The sequence below is a fragment of the Antedon bifida genome, chromosome 10 (genome assembly GCF_963402885.1).
Source record: "Antedon bifida chromosome 10, ecAntBifi1.1, whole genome shotgun sequence".
Taxonomy (NCBI): domain Eukaryota; kingdom Metazoa; phylum Echinodermata; class Crinoidea; order Comatulida; family Antedonidae; genus Antedon; species Antedon bifida.
Window position 1 is genome coordinate 11,361,480 of NC_136235.1, and position 23,166 is coordinate 11,384,645.

General features: G+C 32.4%; 1 protein-coding gene across 1 annotated transcript; it reads right to left on the reverse strand.

The window, feature by feature from the left end:
* Positions 1-771: 771 nt before the first annotated feature.
* On the reverse strand, positions 772-22,371 carry LOC144854087 (patched domain-containing protein 3-like). Its single transcript, XM_078711970.1, has 4 exons — positions 22,324-22,371; positions 8,075-9,224; positions 5,551-7,176; positions 772-4,052 (listed from the first exon to the last, which is right to left on the reverse strand). The coding sequence occupies exons 2-4, from the start codon at positions 9,057-9,059 to the stop codon at positions 4,015-4,017; spliced, it is 2,649 nt and encodes an 882-aa protein (XP_078568096.1). The 5' UTR covers positions 9,060-9,224; positions 22,324-22,371; the 3' UTR covers positions 772-4,014.
* Between the last annotated feature and the right edge of the window lie 795 nt (positions 22,372-23,166).

Consider the following 23,166-nt stretch of genomic DNA (forward strand, 5'->3'; position numbering starts at 1 on the left):
TTAAAATTTTAGAAGTTTTAAGTTACTATATTTAAATTCTGAAACGCATGTCATGGGAGTTATATTGTTAAAATAGAGGGCGATAGACAAAAATAAAATACATTCAGGGAGAATTTTACATCGCCCTGATTCTCCTGTATAATATTAGCGGCTACGTGCAGGCTACATTAAATTGTTTGAAACTTATTGTGCATAGGCCACGTAAAATTGTTGCTTATGCAAATTAGCATTAATCAATATAATTCACAATTAACCTTTATATTGCGGTCAATCGTTTTTAATACAAAGACATTTGTTAGAAATTCCAATGTTGTATCGTGAGACAAAAATATTGTTTTAGTAATGAAAAGAGCACAAATAATTTATAGTGAGTTGAACAGGCAAACTCAATGCATCTATTTTGAAGCAATCAACACCTATTTTTTCTCAAGAAATGTAATGTTGAACAAGGCTGTTCTTATCTTTAATTGTAATAAAATATGTTATGATGTTATGTTGTATTGTCAGGTATTCTAATTCAACAAACAAAAATCAAATACGAACAATAAATAAAGAAGCCTTTAAAGTAATCCTTTTTATGATACAATGGCTCTTAATACACTACAATATATAGGCCTCATTAATGATTATTTACTCATTCAAATAGTATTGTGTGTATAAAAACATCCAGTAGATTAGGCAATATGTATCTAGGGACTTTTTTAAAAACTAAATGCTTTAATTACAGGCAAGGTGGAGATACAGTCATTACATAACACACTGACAAAAATATACTATACTTTGTTCAATAAATTTATTTCAATAAACTCTCAGCAAATTACACTACAAATAACATTGTCAACTTTGGAACCAAGGAGAGGGTACACATCAACATCGGTCAGAAAAATAGATAGATTTTAGAATAAAGAACTTTATAACGAAACATATCCCTGCTAAATATATAACACATAAAAACACACATGCAAAGGGATAATAATCTTTTTTCCCCTCTGGATGGCGCATTTATAACACAGGATTTCATTACATTCATTTACTGAGGTGAATTGGATTATTAATTACAAATTTCCTGAGTTTTGTGAAGTATCCAGGTTTAAAATTTGCATTTTCATCTTGCAAGTACTTTTATGTCATTTTTGAGAAATTAAAGTAGTGCAAAGATTTACCAGAATACAAACATTAATTGTCACACCCTGTCACAAAACTATTATTGCCAACACCACAAAATCAGTCAGGCCACCTTTTATATATCACAGTTAAAAGATAATCAAGCTAGTCACTTATTTATTAGTACATACTTATTATTACTGATTAAAATACAGTAAATATAATCATATATAATTTGTTATTAATACCCTGTATTTTCATTTAATATAAATAATCAATTTGTTAATATTGTTTTATCACGCATGGAAACTATAAATCACATTCTATATCATTTCTTATATTTTCAGTTAGATGTATTGCAATTTATTTATGTTTTTTGGATAAATTTAATCTTTTCATAAATGGATAGAATTTGTTTTATATAAAGAATTTGTTTTATATAATATTTCTTAAAATAACTTTTATATTGATGAGTAAATCCTTGAACTATGGGTGATAATATATTTTATCAGTTCCTGAACTAACAATTGTTGACAAAAATAAATTATGTAACATCAACTTATAGTACAAACAGCATAGCCAGTAATTAACAACTGTTGAAAAAAAAAATTATACAACATCATTTATGTTACTTTACTTATTTCTCCATAACAACATAAATGTATAAAACAGGCTTATAGTCACTGGTTAACAAAAAATAATTATACATTAACATCATGGAGAAATAAGTAAAGTACTTATTATATCATCAACTTATATAACAGGTCCATTAGTAACTGATTAACAGAAAATAATTATATAACATCAAGTTTTAACAAACAGGTTCATAGTCACATATTAACAAGTCACATGCCAATAGCAAATATATTTTCGGTGGATCCACAATCGGGTCAAAGACCCTAGGGATAAATTGTATTTATTGTACGGCGAGATTGAATCAGAATTCAACTGTAAAGCAATGATTACGTTAGCAGACATTGGCTTAATAATAAACTACTGTAGGATATGGGTGAACTTTTTGGCAAGTGTACTTATTTATAAAAATGTTAATCTTGTAATACTAGGTCTACTCTATTTTAACAGATTCAACCAAAGTCAAATCAAAGTTTTACAACTAAAATAATACATGTACTTTAGGCTATGTATAAAGCATGGTGATGTACCATTCAAAAACTGTATTTTACATATAAACTAATATAACAGGTCCAAGTACAACTAAAAGTAAGGCATGTACATGTGCTACTACTAATAACTATGGATCTACAGTACTGTGTAATATATTAAGTGCTAAACGAAACATTATTGCATTAAAAAGAACTGGTGGAGGAACAATTCAGTTCAGATCTAAACCAATTCTTTCCTTAGAAGAAAGATATAAGATTCCAACACTGTACAAACTTATTATTCTGGATACATACATTGTTGTATAAATTAAAAACTATTGTTTATATTATATAAAGTTTGAATAACAGCCAAGAAAATTTATTTTCAATAAATAACATTTCAAGGAAGGAAACAATAAAAAAACAATTTTTAACCAATAATATTGAAAATAAATGTTGGTGGTTTACGATTCTGGGTTTGCTGTGCAGTATATGTATTCATGCAGTTGGCAGATTCAGGAATCTCACAATAATAATAATAATATAAATACAGTAGGTGACACCTTCAGGAACGGATAAAGTGTCCCTTTAATAGAGGTGTCCCCTTAATAAGGGTTGAGAGTAGTATTAAAACATATATTGGCCTTCGTTTGTTTCACAGGAAAGTGTCCCAAAGGAGAGTTTTCACTGTAATAGAACTACAGTATTAACAAAATCTTCATAACTGAATAAATCATATGTTAAGCTCTGTCTACACTATCAAACTATAGTACGACAAAAATAGTGTGATGTGCCCAAATATGGTAGTGATATACCCAAATATGAATAGTGATATGCCTAAATATGGTAGTGATATGACATCATCATGTCCATATGAGCATCACATTTTGTTGTCATACAAAGATTGATAGTATACTAGACAGAGCTTTAAGGTTGAATATTTGATGATATGACAAGATAAAGACATAAAGTATTATATTAGGAGGTTGGGATGTTGGGAACGGGTTGGGCAGTGTGTTGGAAGAGGTTACTCTCTGGATCTGCCACTGCCATTGTTCTAGTGCTACCACCAGGAATGATATGCTATCTACCATACAAATAAAACAAAACTCACATATTCACAGCTTATGATTAAACAAAATGGGCGGTATCATGCAAAGCACCACATTTGCAGTTTATTATTTTTATATTATTATAAATCCAAAGGCAAATTACTGAAAATAATGACAATGCTGTGGGTATCAGCGGCTGGATCTCAATGGAGATAAGGTAAATCAAAACGATAAAGTAAAACAGCCAGAAAAAATAGCAGAGCTTTCGGCAAAACACTAGCCCTTCATCAGTGCATTTTTTTTATTATTATAGTTATACTTTAGCAATATGGATTTTAATTCTGTACAGTTGGTATTAGTCAGATGATGTTTAAAAACTCTTGACCAAATGCCGGCTATCTCAAGGTTTGTCAGACTACATATTGTAACAAATACAAACTTGTGCATATAGTACTTTTGGGGGATTTTTTTGTTATAGTAGAGAGTTCACTCCAAACAATGTAATCACAGCTCAGGAGAGGGAGGAATACCAAATATAGCTGCATAACAATGGCCAATCAAACACACCGATTTGAAGCCACACCCACTACACGCTGGTGTACAGTATACGGTACTATACTTTTATACCCATTTCCCCTGTATTCTTCTACCCTACTGTAGAACTACCAAAACTATAACTTTGAAAGCATGCATGGAATAAACAAAACAATAGCTGCAATACAAATACTAGTAAACAACATTAAATATTACTGTACTTATACCACACCGTTTAAATCACTCTCAGTGACATCAGCTGCAGATGGAATATAAAAGAAAAAATAATTTCAAAGTTAGAAACATATACTGTAGAAATATTTTGTGACAGGGAATAATGCAGCCTCTACGTATTGTACTTTTTAATCCGCTTTTAAAACTCTAATTCCCAAAATGTGCTATTGTGGCACTTTATAAGAATTTCTGAAACACTAAACAAATATACTGAAGATTATGTTTTCAAGGTTTTATATTTGATTCAAGATTAATTAAATGAGGGCAGGCAGCACTTAGCCTTCTTTCTACACAAAAAAGTCTAGCCCTAGGCCCATATTGTTGAAATAATTCATAGTAGTGATAATGAATGGTTTGTATTCATTGATTTCATGAGTTGAAAGATTGACTGCTCTATCTAACTTGGCTCTGCCTCATTCAATAGAATATAAATCATGAAATATTCTCAGTATCCAACTCATAAACATTCATTGAGGTCTACTATTCAATCCGAGAGGTTGGTACAAGTTAAATATGTTAAAAGCTTCTTGATACCAATTAGGATATTTGTCAATGTCAGACACATAACTGATAACAAAAACATACAAACGTGTGCATATATCATTGCAGTACATTTGGACCAGCTCATATGGCACGTATACATTTTTCCACAATGTGTTCCTTGCACAAACATATTCAATGACATTGCTACGACTTAATTATTAATCAATTGTACGGGTATAATTATTTACATACAGTATAAATATAAATTTATAAATATATAATTTAATTTATTTCAGTATAACAAACAAAGAAATTAAAAAAGCTAGGTTGCAATGTGTCCATCAGGAGTGGCTAACATTTAATATTAGTAATCTGTCAAAAATTGATATCAAAAGTAGTTAATAAATTAATTTTAGCCAAAAGAGGGGAGTGCACACCTCCAAATCAGCCCCTGATTTAAATTTTTTTAAACCCAAAAAAATAGAAAAACATGTTCTACTGATGATGGGCATAAATTGTACCCTAGTTTGATATAAATTTATGCTGAGTAACCTTTTAACAAATTGTTTAAACTGTCTTTTAAAGACTTTATATACTTCCGACATTTATTTATGGTTGGCTAAGTATAATAATTTAAAATGTGTGAACATACACAATAAGAGTAACATAAAGAAATTAAAATAACAATTACTTTTCACAATTGTATTGTGTAGTAAATGGAAATTACAGTGTATTTTATACACCAACATTTATAAATTAAGGTGGTTCATCTGATAGAATAAATTAACTTTTCTGACAAAATAGTTGGGCAGGTAAAATGTTTTTTTTCTGCTAGCCCATTAAATTCTTTTTCCATGTCGTCTTTGAAACATCCGTCCCAGATTAGACTATACTGTATGGCATTGCGGGTTCATTCCCACCCACAAAAATATTTTTTTTCTCAATATTTTCACATTGAACAAAACTCACTCATATCGTTGTAATTATCTGATCCAACGTTTCACCTTCCAACAAATTATTATACAAGCTTTTTTCATTACCTTCATCAACTGTCTCTTCTGTCTTGACTGCTTCATGCTGCTGGCCTTGCTTCTCATGATTTGGTCTCATAAACCGTCCAAACAAACTCAATATTATCGGAAGGAGAAGAAGTCCGTGAAACAAACCAAACACCATCACTAGTAACATGACTTTGAAAAAACTCCGGAAAATGTAAGCAGGAGACGAACAGAGAGCGAACATTCCCAGAATCGTGGAAAAACCACCCTGGAAAATCGGCATACCTAAGGAATGAAGAGCTGATATTGCACGTTTGTTTGGATTTTCGTCTGAAGCGCTGACATATGCATACGTGATATGAGCAGTGAAGTCTACACTGAATCCAATGCAAAGAATAACGTTAATCATAGACGTGCCGTCTAAGTTGACGCCCCAAAATGTCATGAATCCTATAACCCCCACTTCGATAGAGGCAACGCATATCGTGACCCACACGGCACAGATAGGGTGCGGTATCAAAACTAACGCAACGAAAAACATACATATAGTTGCAATGATTAAGTTTTGCATTGTCGTTGGTGCAACAATTAGAAACTGCTCAGTATACACAAAGGATGGCCCAAACACATGGATATCAATCGGTGATTCTTCTACTTCATTTCGCATTTCTTTTAAAAACTTTGCTTCTTCTATAGATGTAAACAGCCCAGTTGTAGCAAGAATAAAACGTGATGATGTAATACATGGTTTATTCATGTTGGAGAAATTGAAATTAATATCAAGAGCAAATTCTGAAAACTCTGGAACTTTTAGGAATTGTTCACGCAGAATCATCATAAACATGGTCTGATTTAAAGTAGTAATGTTAACACCAATTTGTGATAAAAATCGGTTGTATGTACGAAGCCATGAGGTAGTGAACATCGAAGGATGTACAAACTCAGATTTCTCCAAGTTTTCTGTGATCATCTCAAGTTGGTTTTGCGTTTCTGGTTCCCAATAATTCAGCTTGTTTGGTAACACCATTTGCACGGGGGGACCGAATTCGTTGAAGTGCTCATCATCGAGTTCAAACGCTTTGTAAGCGTATGAATCATCAGCAGCGAGCTTTTTCAACTCAAGGCCTTCGCGTACCTGCGTACAGCCCCATACGGCTAAACCGATGTACACGGCAAATGATATCAGTACAACAAACTTCACCACTGGTTTCATAATGAATGGTCCATACTGATTTTTAAAGAACTGCATAAGCCAAGGCTCTATATCTTTTTTTGATACACTGTCTTGTTCTTTGAATCCACCACCGGCACAGAAGATCCTGTACCATGTCGTTTTAGCTTCAGATTTCGGTAGAACTTTTTTACATGTGTAGCAATGTTTGTTCGCAGCCTCGCGTCTGCCAATTAGTACCATGCAGGCCCCAAAAAATGTGATTTGATATATGTAGTCAAATGTGATGGCCAACCCTGTATACAGACAGAAGATTTTAATTGCTCGAAGGGGATTATAGGATCCTATACAAAATGCAAGGACGTCTGTTAAACTTGTAATTGTTATTGATACGGCAGCCTCTGAGTAAGCTTTGCCCATTCTTTCCTCTACTGAAAGCTTCGCATCTGTCTGCCTCCAAGCTGCAAGCATTATGAACATATCATCCAATCCAATACCTAAAACAAAATATTAATTGATATGGATTATTATTTTATTTATTAATGCTGTATGTATTAATGTACTGTATGTTTAATTAACGGCATTAGGCCTATTTCTAGTCGTCTGCATATAAGATTCAATGATGTTGATCACCCTGTATATTAACGGTATTCACTATACTGTACAGAATATGGCCAAGTATAGCCCCAGGGGCAAAGGGGGTGGGGTTATAGTCTTGTATCCTAACTTAGTCTAAATTTGAGGGTGGGATTATTCTTGAGTGCATTATACTCGGTAATATATACCAAATAATGACTCCTAGAAACCAAAACTGTAATTTAGTCTCAAATGTATGATTCTTGGGAATCGTAACTGAAACATGATTTCACCATGAACTGTGATTGGACGGAAAGCCATCAATTATATTCATTAACAGATGGTACTTTCTCAGTGATGAATATTTTTATTTTATATTGTGTAATAAAATTTTGAACCTAAATGATAAAATAAGCGACACACGGTAAATGCATGATGTGTCATCAGTGTGTAAGCGATTATTTCAGGTAAATCATCCAAATTAAAATACAAAATTAGTTTCCAGATAATATAACTTTATAACAACGTGATTGTGTAATATAATTTGATTTTTTTTTGTTTATTGTAAATTTTTCTCTTTCAATGTTTTTTGCCATGTTATTTTTCAGCTTGTAATTTACTCTATTTCAATGTTATTGACATTATTCAATGAGTAAAAAAAAGTCAGAATAACAAGTGGCATTAATTAATGATTCTGATTTGCGATGGTTCTTTGTTGATTACACATCACATCCTGTAGTGGCACTCAATTGAATGATGGTAACAGATATTTTATCATTTATTATACAGTATCATTTATAAAGTATATACTGTAGTTACCTATCGCAAGAAAAGGTGTTACTGACACTATCTGGTTAAACGGTACTTGAGCAATGCCCATGAGTCCAGCAGTAGACATAATTGCTAAGCCGGCGGATATGATACCTAACTGACCGAACCATGGCTTACTCAAAACCCAATCACTCATCATACACGAACCAATTGCAAACATAAATAGCACACCAAACGTAACGGAAAATCGAGGCATTACTCGTTGGCTGAGACTCAAAAGCTCATCGGAAATCGTGTTTGACGTGAAGTAGATAATGTTAATATACGGTGATTCAAATTCATGCAGAGTATCAATAAATGCATACTCCCATTCAATTGACAGATCCTCTAGCTCTGGGGATGAACTCAAGAGATAGTTAGCCTTGTAAATACTGGCTGACTGTACAATGTTAGTCATGTTGAAATAATTGATATCGGTTAGGCTAGCACCAATGAAAAAACTCTGATTTCCTTTCTGTATGACAGGATAAGTGATGGGCATGCTGACGATATTCTTTGCATCGTAATCAAGTGCAGATAGAAAATTATCAGGCATACATCTACCCATCCATTTTGCACACAGGTCTACATACCGAAGACTCTTCTCATCTATGACAATGTTTCGGATAACTTCATCCAAATGTAATATTTCTTCCACAGCTTCTCTCGATAGTAAATCCAAGCCCTCTTTTGGGGTTACCATCACCGTACCAACACGCTCAGTCGTACTTAACAAGCGCCCTCCTTTAAAATGAGTATAATTGATTGGAAACAGGTTATTAATGACTGCTTTGTCGTCTCGTGCAATACTCTCATACGGTGTGAATAGATCTTCTGCGTTTTTTTCCATTTCAAGAAAGAAAATACCAAAGCATAAAAGACCAGATAAAATAAGGGGAATAAAAAGAAACAGGTATGCATGCCTGGCTATAAACTTGCCATAGTGGTAAAAGGCATTGGATAAAGCACGATCTACACATCCAAAAAACTTCATCTTAATGGTTCTTAAACACGGTCCAGTAATTTAAATGATGTATATGTCAATAGAGTACTGAGGGACAAAAAAACAGCAAGAGTGCTTCTCCTCTTCATAATCTGTTCAACCAGTCTTGGTGGGTTATCTTCATAATTGCTAGTTGATGGTTTCTTTATTTCTTCCCTGCAAAATACAATGGAAAATTCATTTCGAAAAAAAAACACAATTATTTGCACATACAGGATTTATGTTTACATTGTCATCCAGAATACAATTTTGTAAACAACATTACGTACGTTGAAAATTAGCCAGTGAAAAATCATAGCCATAAGAAAATCTAGTTCAGTCTACCACCAACAGTACAACACTCTTTAAAATGTATAAATCTATAATCTCTTTATTAGCCTGATCTATTTCTGTAAGCCTTGACAAAAAAATAGAAGCTGTCCAGATAAAGCAGGAATGTGTACACATAGTAAAATAATTTGTGCTGTGCGTGTACAAATGATGGGCACTCACTTGCAAACTTCTGTGCTTATTGGGAGACCTTAACAGTTTGCCTACTGTAACGCTATAACTAATGCAAAACATGCGGAAAAATGATTAAAATTATATTCATATTACAGTTTTCTAAAATCAAAAACATGGCAGTACAAAAGATTATTAAATTAATTATAAAATTGAATATTAAAATGCTATAGATAAGAAGACATAATCATACCAGTAAAGTACACAATCGAAAATCTATTAGCCTGGGTGCAGAACAGTTAATATACACATTTGCGGGAAAAAAGTATAGGAACATTTTTTTTTGGTTTTTCTGATAGAGTATACCATATAGAATGTCAGAAAAAAAATCCCCATCCCAGGGTCTTGGGGAAAATTTTTGACGGCACTTTTAAATTTTGGCCTATATAACACACACAAATTCCTATTGACACACACAAATACCTATATATAGGGGATAGGGAAAATCAATTAACGGTTTTTGTTACTTGCAGTTGTGTTTTAATGATTAAAATTAGTAGAGGCTTACTTTTTTTTTTATTACGGTATATATAAAATTACAAAAACAATAGCATATAGCTAATAACGTTTGTATTACAATAAAAAATATTGAAATGAAATCTATAAAAACTACAATAATAAATTCGGAAAATACAATTACAAAATTTCACAATTATTCACTAAAATTTAAAATATTAAAAATCTTAAAATATATACAAAATTTTGGAAAATACAATTGCACTTTTATTTAAAAAAACGAAAAATTTACATTATAATATACTAAAACCTATCTGCACTGTTCTTTATTTGATTATTATTATTATCTTTTAGTATAGGTGGCAATATTGCACAATTATTCACTAAAATATTCACAACATTAAAAATCTACAAAAATATATTAAATTTCGGAAAATACAAATACAAAAAAGAAATTTAAAAAAAAAAAAAAAGTTTACAGTATATATTAATATTAAACGTTGTCTGCAGTGCTCTTCATTTGATTATTTTAGGCGGTAATATTGCACAATCATTCATTATATATTTTTTTAATTTAATTTTTCACAGGAGGAATTTAATTTGTTTATAATATAGGGAATCGTTGAATTTTTATATCGGTTAGTTTTTATTTTAGGTAATGTAAATCTATTGGGGTTACGTAATCTAGATATATTAGGTCTTTCAGCAGGCAGCATATTACGATGTCTCTCTGACTTAAGGATACCTTCTCCAAATTTTAATGTTAATTTTTCTCTACGTTCAGCAAGGCTGGTAATTTTAAGTTGAGTAAGGGCCATATCATAGCTCTCATAGTCCTGGCCAAGTATAATTTTGCATGCTCGCTTTTGCAACCTCTCAATTTCATTGGTCTGATGTTTTGTAATGCTAGAGTGCCAAACAACACATGCATACTCAGTCAGCGGTCGAATATAGAGTTGATAAATACTTAACATGTCATCAATAGGTGCACTATATCCTCTCAATGCATAAAGAAGAAACATTCTTCTACTTGCTTTAGAGATAATACTTTTGATTTGGATATCCCAACCTAAATTGTCTTGTAGCTCAAGACCTAATAATTTCATACTATGTACAGTATCAATTTTTTCACCACTTATAGTAAATTGGGGGTAGTTTATTTGGGATTTCATAAAATTTATATTAATAACATGGCACTTCGAAGGCTTGGGTAGCATGTCATTTTGTTTACACCAACAACTCAAGGAATCTAAATGGGATTGAAGTTCTGATGATGTACTATTATTTTTTATATTAATTATTTCTCCCAGTGTTAGATCATCCACAAATTTCCAACGATTATCAGTGGTGTTACCCGCATCATTCACCATAACGGTAAATATGCTGGGTCCCAGTTTGGTACCCTGGGGGACCCCACACGTTATAGTTCTTAGTCCAGAACAATGTCCCTTAAATTTCACACACTGGGTGCGATTCATCAGAAAACTGCTAATCGTTGGAATTATCGACGGTCTAACACCAGATTCTATCATCTTTGAAATAGCAACATTATGGTTTATCCTATCAAACGCAGTTGTGAAATCAACTGTACATAATGTGGCGTAGGTCCCTGGCACATCAATATATATATATATAACCTAGGTCATGCAGTGCCAGCACCATGTTTGTAGAAAACCACATCTGCTCGTTCTACGAACTACAACGTAAGGTGGTGTTTGGCATGTTGTGCAGGTTAGGGAGGTCTGACAATATTGTCATAAAATGTATTCATGAATTTGCTTTTCCTTCATCCACTCTACGTAGTAGATGGATGAAGCTACTGTATAGTTCTAACCACGTGTCTATGTAACGTTGGTTTTTTTTTTTTCTTTCTTTATATATCTACATATTTATATATATATATGTGTATTCGTTATATTTGTTGCTGAACTATGGAGAATTTTTTTTTCCGAAATAAAAGATGAATGAATGAATAACCGTATTCAACATATCTACTAAGTAATGTGTTGTACTAGTTCCTCTCACGTTACCGTACTTTAATAACTACTTCTCATAGGAGTTTATAAATCAAGTCGATACGATGACATCATCATGCCTGAATCCAATATGGCGGCCAATTTGGCGGGAAAAACAGGGTATTGCTAAAAACCCCGCAAACCCCCGCAAACCTCCAAAAAAACATGGCAAATCCCACCGAACCAACGTAAAAGTGATTGAATCATGGAGTGTATGACCCACTGGGTATATAAAATATTAAATTTCTACTGTTAACTACTTATTTTGGGGATAAAACATCATTTTTTTGTTAAAAATCAGCAATAATTTTTTACCAAAAAATGATGTTTTACCCCAAAAATAAGTAGTTAACAGTAGAAATTTAATTTTTTTTACATGGATATACCCAGTGGGTCTTAAACTACATGATTTAATCACTTTTATTATGTTGGTTCGGTGGGGTTTGCTATATTTTTTTGGAGGTTTGCAGGGTTTAGCAATCATTTTTTACCAAAAAATGATGTTTTACCCCAAAAATAAGTAGTTAACAGTAGAAATTTAATTTTTTTTTTTACATGGATATACCCAGTGGGTTGTACACTACATGATTCAATCACTTTTACGTTGGTTCGGTGGGGTTTGCTATGTTCTTTTGGAGGTTTGGGGGGTTTGCGGGAAGTTAGCAATACCCTGTTTTTCCCGCCATATTGGATTCTGGCATGATGATGTCATCGTATCGACTTGATTCATCAACTACTATGAGAAGTAGTTATTAAAGTAAGCCTCTACTAATTTTAATCATTAAAACACAACTGCAAGTAACAAAAACCGTTAATTGATTTTCCCTATCCCCTATATAGGTATTTGTGTGTGTTAATAGGAATTTGTGTGTGTTGTATAGGCCAAAATTTAAAAGTGACGTAAAAAATTTTCCCCAAGACCCTGGGATGCGGATTTTTTTTCTGACATTCTATATGGTATACTCTATCAGAAAAACCCAAAAAAAATTTTCCTATACTTTTTTCCCGCAAAATTTGTACTGCACCCAGGCTATATGTATTGTTCCTACCAGTAAACATACATCACACTAATAATACCAGTAAAAAAGAACAATATATTAATAATCCCACCAGCATAAAATATGTAATTATTAGAAATTTGATTATGAAAACAGAATTTAGATTAAATCAGTAATCATTAAAATATTATTAGAATTGCTAATGATAATTTGATCAAACTTTTATGATTATAAATTATTCTATAAAAGAAAATCATACTTTATTAATGTATAAATTATGATTATTTAGAGACAGGCTGATACAATGCAAATTCTCTGCCTAAAATCAAGTCTGAAATACTGTATGTACCCTACAGTACCTACGAACTGTGATAGTACTTACCATTCATTCATAACCAAAATGATGAAAATTCTTATCACAGTTGGCACAAGATTATTGATGTTATCAATGTTATAGAAAACAATATAGAGAATAGAATTCAGGTTTACCATTAAAGTAGTAGTTGCTCCAAATCATGAATGAGGGACTACTGCCACCAAAGTAACAATGACTATGGAATATTTTTTAAATATATAAATCTCTATTTATAACAATAAAGATTTGTAATCCAGAAAAGAAACTTAATGTATTGTCCCCAAAAACATGATAAATAAAGATTAATAAAATCAGACTTTGAATAGATTATTTTGTAGTAAATGACAAAATAAATGGTTAAATTTGACGAAAAACCCATTGGCTGCCAGCCAATTTGACTATTTTTTAGATAAATACATTCTTTTTTCGATCCAATTTTTTGTCAAAGTGGATAAATATTAGATTACATTAAAATGGCATATTTAACAAAAATTTTAAGAATTTTTTTTTCAGGGAGACATCTTTAACAATATATTGTTCCATTCAGGATGTGTCTATAATACACACTATTACATATGTATTATATTTTAAATAAGATAATTCATTCTTTTCGTTGATAATCTTGAAATACTTAGTATTTTAAGTCAACGATGTCTGAATTCTAATTAATTAAAATATTAAAACGGAGCTATAAAAATGTAAAATGAATATTAACGACCTTGGAATGGATATAATTTGTAAAGCTTGTTTATCCATATTAAGCGTAACCAACCATTTTCGTAACCAAGCTTTTGCACGCTAGGTAGATCCAAATAGTTATTAAGAAAGGTTCTCATGGAGCATCAAATTCAAAAGAATATATTGTTATATTTTGATATTTTTGATATTTTTTACCCTGCGAAATTCATAGCCAGTACATTGATAAATTGCAGTGTATGCAAAAAAATGACAACACATGCCTGAAGAAGAAGTACTGTAAATGTGTGCTGTGAGTGGAAGGAGATAGGATGCAAGTGCACTGGGTATATTACAGCCATCACTAGACTCTCTGTAAATCTCACCAATTACTGTAGTTCTGACACAATTTATGTTGTTGCCATTTCTAAAGTTACTATATACTATGAATTTTTTTATACGGTCTTCTATAAAAGCACATTTACTAACTATAAAAATAAACCACAATTTGACGCACGAAAAAACATTCTTTTTTTGTACAAAAAAGCTGAAAATTGCAGTTCAATAGTATGTCTATTGAATATCATATGACCCACAATCTTCCAATCAAACGACCATATTTGATTCAGGTATGTTATAACATCTTTTGATGAAAGAATTATGAAGTTGTCAAATACTTTACTAATAGTAATAAAAATAGTTTTCAATTGATATTCCCATAAGGCACCAATACTCTGTGTATCAAATTGGTAAACTTACTATATGTACCCCACCAACCATAATTATCTAATTAGTTTTGAACTGAAAGGCCTAGTTTAGACTAGTTAAAAATGTAGGGTAAAACTGACCATACCACTAAGTGCATTAAACTTTCTAGAGTTATTATTATAATAGTAACCTACAAAGTATAATCTTATGTAAATGTTTTACAACCCTTATCACATCTTAAACCAAATACTATAACATTTATTTAATAATGATAACTATATAAATATTATTTTTGAGATTAAATAAATTTATATAATGTATATACTTATCACTATCATTACTGTATTATACCATTTATACCACAAGTGTTTGTTTGTCATTAAATATCTATTGATAAAGTTACTATATCGTTTAAAAAGTGCGATGCTTCGGCTCAATCAGGATGACACATCCCGGGAAAAACGTCCCTGACGTGAAAGGTCCCTGCTTCATTAAACATTCTCCAAGTTGATGTTAAATATTGCTTTGTTTGTTGTGGACTACACTAGGTAGGATTATTCTAGGCATGATAACATTGGCATGGCAGAGGTTCCAACCTCAAATGATTAACAATTTCAGGAGATTTACATAACAGATTTGATGCGTTTTTAAAGGATGTGTTTGTAACAGATGTGACATGTTTTAATGAAATTGTGGAGTGGAGTTGTGGCTTGGTGGTTATGATGCTTGGCTACCACTCCAAGGGTCCTGGGTTCAAGTCCTGTCACATGTCAGGATTTTTTCTAAGGACAAAATTACAACTCCACTCCCAAAGACTTGTAATAAGACTTTGTTTATGTAGAGCATCTTGTGTATATGTTTGTCTTGTGAACCTCTGAGGGTCCCTAATGATCAGCAATTGCTGGATGGATCACCCTCTTTAAATATGGTAAAAAAAAAAAAAAAAAAAAAAAAAAAATTTGACACATTTTAAATACATCACAATACACAATCAGCATTTCAATGTTTACGAAAGGTGAATCGTGCATCCTAGCAACTAATAATAATAATATACCACATTTATATAGCGCCCTTTTCATGAATAAACATGCTCAAAGGCGCTTAACAAAAATAGTTCATTCTTATAGCACTTATAAGCAAGCTCCCAATGCGCACACATTATTACCCCGGTCATTTTTTGGATCAAACACGAATGGAAACATACTTCCATAATGCAGCTAGTAATCAGCGCAAAATTGTGTCTTGATCTAACCGTTACCCATTTATACACCTGGGTGGAGAGCGGCAAATATAAGTAGGCCTAAAGTGTCTTGCCTAAATACTGAAATGACCACTTAAAAAACAAAGATCAGGCAGTCAATGTCGATTTGAAAAATGTTTTTACCTTAAACCAAAATTTCGTTAGACTTTGTTAATTACTGGATCTGGATGAATACTGACGAAGGACCACATGGGTATATGCGCCAGGGGGTGCGTCTCTCGGTGTGCAAACATCATACTTAACTGAATTTGTTTTATAATTTTTTTTTTTTTTAATTTATTAATTTCACAACTTCACAAAACTTACCAAACAATGACGAAAAAACAAACAAACCAACATCCATACATTAATATACGGTACATAAATCAATTGCTGCATTAAATTGAAGCCCATGACTTGGCAGTACATGCTATTTAGGTGGTGCAATAGTGATTGTGCAATCATCTAAGTTTGTCCAAAGTGTTGATTTAAAGGTTTGTAGTGATGATGCTTGTTTAATGCATTCTGGAAGTACTGTACATTCCATGCTCTTACAGTACGCGGAAAAAAATAATATTTGTATTTGTCTATTGAATATCTCGCATTTGACAAGTTAAAATTATTGGAGTTTCGTAACACTCTTGTATGAAAATTACTTGTGTATGATGGTAGTAATATGGCTGTTTTTCCATGCCATGTTTTGTATAGAAGAGATTGTCTGGCAACAAATCTTCTATGTTGAAGAAGTGGCCATTTTAACTGTTTATTAATCTCTGTAATGCTACTATTTCTGTCATAATGTTTTGTCACATATCTGGCTGCTTTGTTTTGAATTGATTGTATTTTATTAATTTGTTTGTTCGGAAGATTGGGATTAGGAAAAATCAGGAGGGTTGGAATGTCTGCTATGGTAACTTATTTATTGCCTATGCCCTCTCTAGCCTAGATAGAGGCTAGGCTAGGCCTACCCTAAATTAATAAATTTAATAAATTAGGCCTACCCTACTACTAGCCTAGTATAAAACTAGCCTAGGCCTAGTCCACATACATTATTATACAATCTCAATATGAATTTAATAAACATAGGCCTAACTACAGTCAACAGTAGTACAGACAGGTATTTATTATTATTAGCCTTTACTTTATATTATATTACTACTTGATAGGGCTGTTTTTTATGATAAAAATAAAAAAAATAATTTTAAAATAAAAACTAGAATTTAATTCGTCACTTTGACGAATTATAGGTGATCATTTTTATCATTTTACTGAAATTAATTTTTTTTAAACATACACGTACGTTAACATACGATCGGAAAATGTTGATGTATGCCATCCTATTATATGCTTATAGTGCTGAGTTGTGCCTATATGCCATATACAATATGTACAGTATATACTGTATATCTATATACAGTGTAGCATAGGTGAAATTACGGGACACACATGTTCTAATTTTTTGGCATGATGACGTTATCAAACTAAACTTTAAGATGACAATTTCGAAAGATAATTAATTGAGCAAAAAAATATAAGATTTGGAAACAAATTTGGCACGTAGAATCGCTGTGCGCGCTCTTTGAATTGTGTATAACTTTGACAAAAAATATGAAAAAACTACTTTTTCACTTCAACTGGCCATATGTTAACGTCACAACATCCGATAGGCTTAATTTTTATATGAATTAATATCTACATTTCATCAGCTTTCATAATAAATTATAATCATCAAGGTAACCTTCAATTCTGAAGAGCTGTAAGATATTCAAATTTACTGCGAAGGTGAAATTACACGGCCTACGTTATTCAAGTTTATACGCGTGATGACGTCATTAAAATAAAAATGGTGTCAACTCATGATAGAGATAATTAATTAAGCAAGCACATACCGAAATTTGTGCGAAATTCGAGCACACATAACCAAGATACGCTCTGTTGAATGTGATAATTCTACACAAAAAGATAACAAATCCTAATTTTTAAATTCAAGTGGCCATTTGATGACGTCAAAACATTTTGTACGTAAAATGTGTACATGAATTCTTATCTACAACTCAATGGCTTCCAGAATAAGTTAAAAAAATTGGGGGTCATCTTGCATTCTGAAGAATTATTTTCATTTTAAAAAAGACCTATTTTTCACCATTTTCAGAACTTTTGTAAAATTAATGTGCGCATTTTGTCATTTTTAACGTGCTCGTATAGCGTTATTTTAAGTCGGAACTGACTCCAATTTGGTGAATGTACTAAGGATGGTGAGTAGAATGAGATTTGTAAAAAAAATTCATATTTTTTACGCTTTTTAAGTATCGCGCGCGCAAAAACGCATTTTTGCGCAGTAATTTTTTGAAACACGCAAATGGCCTAATTCATGCTCTAAATTGATCAAAACTTAATTTTGAGCGTTTTAAATATTTACGCGCGATTTCATGCGCATGACCCTACGTGCGCGTGCGTTTTTATTTGCTAATATTTTTACCCTTGATCTGAAGTTTACGTGTAGTGAATTTCATTAATATGTGATAATGAATTATGGAGATATGATTGATAATGTGATTTCGCAAAATGGCGTATAAATGTCGTCACGGATGAGTGATCACGCTGGAAAGCTTATTAGGATTAAGTTATATTATTTCAAAGATATTCTGAAATTTTGGTAATCATTGACATTAAACTTTTTGAGATAATTGTTACACAAAATAGTGTACAGAAACAATAAAAAGAAAAAAAATAACTAGACATGAAACTCGTCACTTTGACGAGTTAGTTATCCGCACGACAAACGCCACATGCACGCCATACGTTGGAATATTGCACACGGAAAAAGATTATGGCATTATGACCTGAACTAAAGACTATGATAGGTTGTTATTGCTGAATTCTATTATTTTGATTCATATTATAGTATACACAGTGTAATCTGTATACATATCACATACAGTGTAGAATAGGGGAAATTACGGGACCCGCTATTTATTGCAATTTTTAACATGTTGATGGTTTTAAAATGAAACGCGAAGGTAGCAATTTTGGAAGGAAATTATCTCAGCAACAACATATTAACGTGTAGAAGAAATTTGAATAGGTGAAATATTAATGCGCGCTCTTTTAAATGTAATGAACTATGACGTAAAATATGAAAATACGACTTTTTTTATTTAACTGGCCATATGATGACGTCACCACATCCGATTGGCAAAATTTTCACATGATTTTGTATCTACAATCCAATAGCTTCAAGAAAACGTTTTAATCGTGATTATCACATTTTATTCTTACGAGCTATAACAGATTGAAATTTACTGTAAAGATGAAAATAATGCCACACGTAATTTAAATTTTTAGGCATGATGACGTCATAAAAATTAAAATATTTTTAACTCATGCTAAAGATAGTTCATTGACCTAGACAATATCAAAATCGGGGTGAAAATGGAAAACGGATAAGTGGAGATGCGCTCTATTAAATGTGAGGAGTTATGACGAAAGATACAAAAATCCTAAATTTCATATTCGCGTGGCCATACAATGACGTCACAATGTCCAATTAGCCAAATTAATGCATGATCTGATATCTACAACTCATCAACTTCCAGAATGTTTAATAAAAATAATTTTTACCGTTTAGTTTAAAAACTACGATTGTTTAAAAAAAGGCTTAATTTTGACGAATTTTTGAAGTTTTTTATCAAAAAAGCGCGCAAATTATCATATTCTACGTGCTCGTATGACGTAATTTAAAGTCGAAATTGTTTAAAAGTTGGTAAAATTACTAGAAAAGGCTGGAAAAACATAAATCACTCGAAAAAATGACGTTTTTAACGCTACGTGTGCACCATGCGCGTAAAAATTTGCGCACGTGTGGGAATTTTTGACATGCTCAAAATGACATGAAACGCGTAGAAAGTTGATTAGAAATTGATTTTTCGCATTGTAAAATTTTAAACGCGTGTGCGCGCGTAACTTCGTGTAAAACATGCCATTTTTAGTGCAAAAAAAGTTAGCGCACGATATAAATTAGACTTTTGCTAAGTTTCAATTTAAATTGTTATATGGTTTTCGATCTATGTTAAATACGCGAAATTCATAAAAACGCGCGTAAGTCATGTTGCGCAACTCTGACGTCATTCAAAAATAAAAAAGGCACAACTTCAAGTGAATGCCCACATGTTGACAAAGTTATAAAATGTTAACTTTACACGTTTTAGAGATATGCTCTGCACAAAAATGACAGAAAGAAAGAAGAACTAGACATGTAACTCGTCACTTTGACGAGTTAGTTATCCGCACGACAAACGCCACGTGCACGTCATACGTTAAACTTTTGCACACAGAAAAAGATTACGGCATTATGACCTGATCTGAAGAATATGATATGTTGTTAGTGCTGAATTCTGTCAATTTTGTGTCATATAGTATATACAGTATAAACAGTATAATCTGTATACATATTACATACAGTGTAGAATAGGTGAAATTACGGGACCCCCGGTTATTCCTATTTTTAACATGGCGACGGTATCAAAATGAAAAACTAAGACAGCAATTTCGGAAGGACATTATCTCAGCAACCACATATTACCGTGTAGAAGAAATTTGAATACGTAAAATATAGATGCGCGCCCTTTTAAATGTGATGAACTATTACGCAAAATATGAAAATACGACTTTTTTTATTCAACTGGCCATATGATGACGTCACAACATCCGATTGGCAAAATGTTCACATGAATTCGTATCTACAATCCAATAGCTTCCAGAAAACGTTTTAATCATGATTATCACGTTTTATTCTGACGAGCTATAACAGATTGAAATTTACTGTAAAGATGAAAATAAGTGACCCACATTATTTACATTTTTAGACATGATGACGTCATAAAAATTAAAATATTTTTAACTCATGCGAAAGATAGTTGATTGACCTAGATAATATAAAAATTTGGGTAAAAATGGAAAACAGATAATTGGAGATGCGCTCTATTAAATGTCATGCGCTATGATGAAAGATACAAAAATCCTATATTTTATATTCGCGTGGCCATACGGTAACGTCACAATGTCCGTTTAGCCATATTAACGCATGATCCAAAATCTACAACTCATCAACTTCCAGAATATGCAAAAAAAATAACTTTCACCGTTTAGTTTAGGAACTACGACTGTTTAAAAAAGGGCATAATTTTGACAAATTTTGACGATTTTTTGAACTTTTTAATAAAAAATGCACGTAAATTATCCAATTCGACGTGCCCGTATGACGTAATTTTATATCGAAATTGTTCAAAAGTTGGTAAAATTACTAGAAAAGGCTGGAAAAACATAAATCACGGGAAAAAAATTGTTTTCAACGCTACGTGCGCACTGCGCGCGTAAAAAAATGCGCGCGCGTGGGAATTTTTTACATGCTCAAAATGACATGAAACACGTAGAAAGTTGATTAGAAATTGATTTTTCGCATTTTGAAATTTCAAACGCGCGTGCACGCGTAACTTTGTGTGAAACATGTCATTTTTTTCCCACAGTCAGTTAGCGCAATATATAACTTAAACTTTTTCTAAGTTTCAAATTAAAATGTTATATGGTTTTCGATCTATGTTAAATACGCGAAATTCATAAAAACGCGCGTAAGTCACGTTGCGCAACTCTGACGTCATTCACAATAGCAGGTGCACAACTTCACGTGAATGCCCACATGTTGACAAAGTTATAAAATGTTATGTTTACACGTTTTTGAGTTACGTGTGACACAAAAATGACAGAAAGAAAGAAGAATACAGAAAAAAAAAAAAAAAAAGATGATGAAACAGGACAGTTACAAGGAGTTATCCGCTGAATGCGGATAACTAATTATCCGCTGAATGCGGATAACTAATAATACAGAAAAAAAATAAGATGATGAAACAGGACAGTTACAAGGAGTTATCCGCCATAGTGCGGATAACTAATAAAGATTTTATACAATAACAATAGGTGATCATTTTATTTAAAATGATCACCTAATTAAAATGCCATGATACAACAAACAGCTTACTACGTACAGTCAATTTGAGTTAGTTATCCAAATGAAGAAGGATAAATAAAAAGACATACATCCGCTCCCAGCCAGACCTCCTCCTCCTGTCTGGCAGGTACGTACGTGGACTTACTTAATTATCATGCTAGCCTCTAGGCCTAGGCCTAGGTACATATACAGTAGGCCTATGAGGTAAGTGGTGCAGTTTAAGCTGAGTTGAGACTAGGCCTAGCTTACATGATGTCAACAAAAAATCAACGTTACAAATTAAACTGATAATGTAACACTCACCATCAATTATTGCATCCTTAAAATAAGTTGTTAACAGCCTAGCCGGTGTATCATCTTTAATAAGGCTTAGGAGGCTACGGTATTTCACTGGCTCAACAACAGGCGGCGCACAACTATTTTAAAATAAATATGGCAGCAAAAAATATAAAAGTACGTAAACGTCTCCATGGTGGCGGGGAGAATTACTATGAGCAATTACTATACTACCAATGAATCGATATTTTAACATTTTCTTGATAATATTGTTATATCGAGTATGGTAGCAAAAAAACATAAAAGTAAACTATCCCTGACAGGGAATTGAACCCCGGTCTTCCGCGTGACAGGCGGATACTCACCACTATACTACCAAGGAATCGGTTGATGCCCTATTAGAATTTTTAAATTTTCTTGTAAATATTTGTATATCTCAAATATAGTAGCAAAAAAAAAGAAGTAAACTCTCCCTGGCGGGAAATTGAACCCAGGTCTTCCGCGTGACAGGCGGATACTCACCACTATACTACCAAGGAATCGGTTGATGCCGCCTATTAGAATTTTAAAATTTTCTTGTAAATATTCTTATATCTCGAATATGGTAGCAAAAAAATATATAATAGTAATCTCTCCCTGGCGGGGAATTGAACACCGGTCTTCCGCATGACAGACGGAGATACTCACCATTATACTACCAAGGAATCGATTGATGCACTTTTAGAATTTTTAAATTTTCTTGTAAATATTCTTATCTCGAATATGGTATCAAAAAATATAAAAGTAAACTCTCCTGGCGGGGAATTGAACCTCGGTCTGCCGCCTGACAGGCGGAGAAACTCACCACTATACTACCAAGGAATCGGTTGA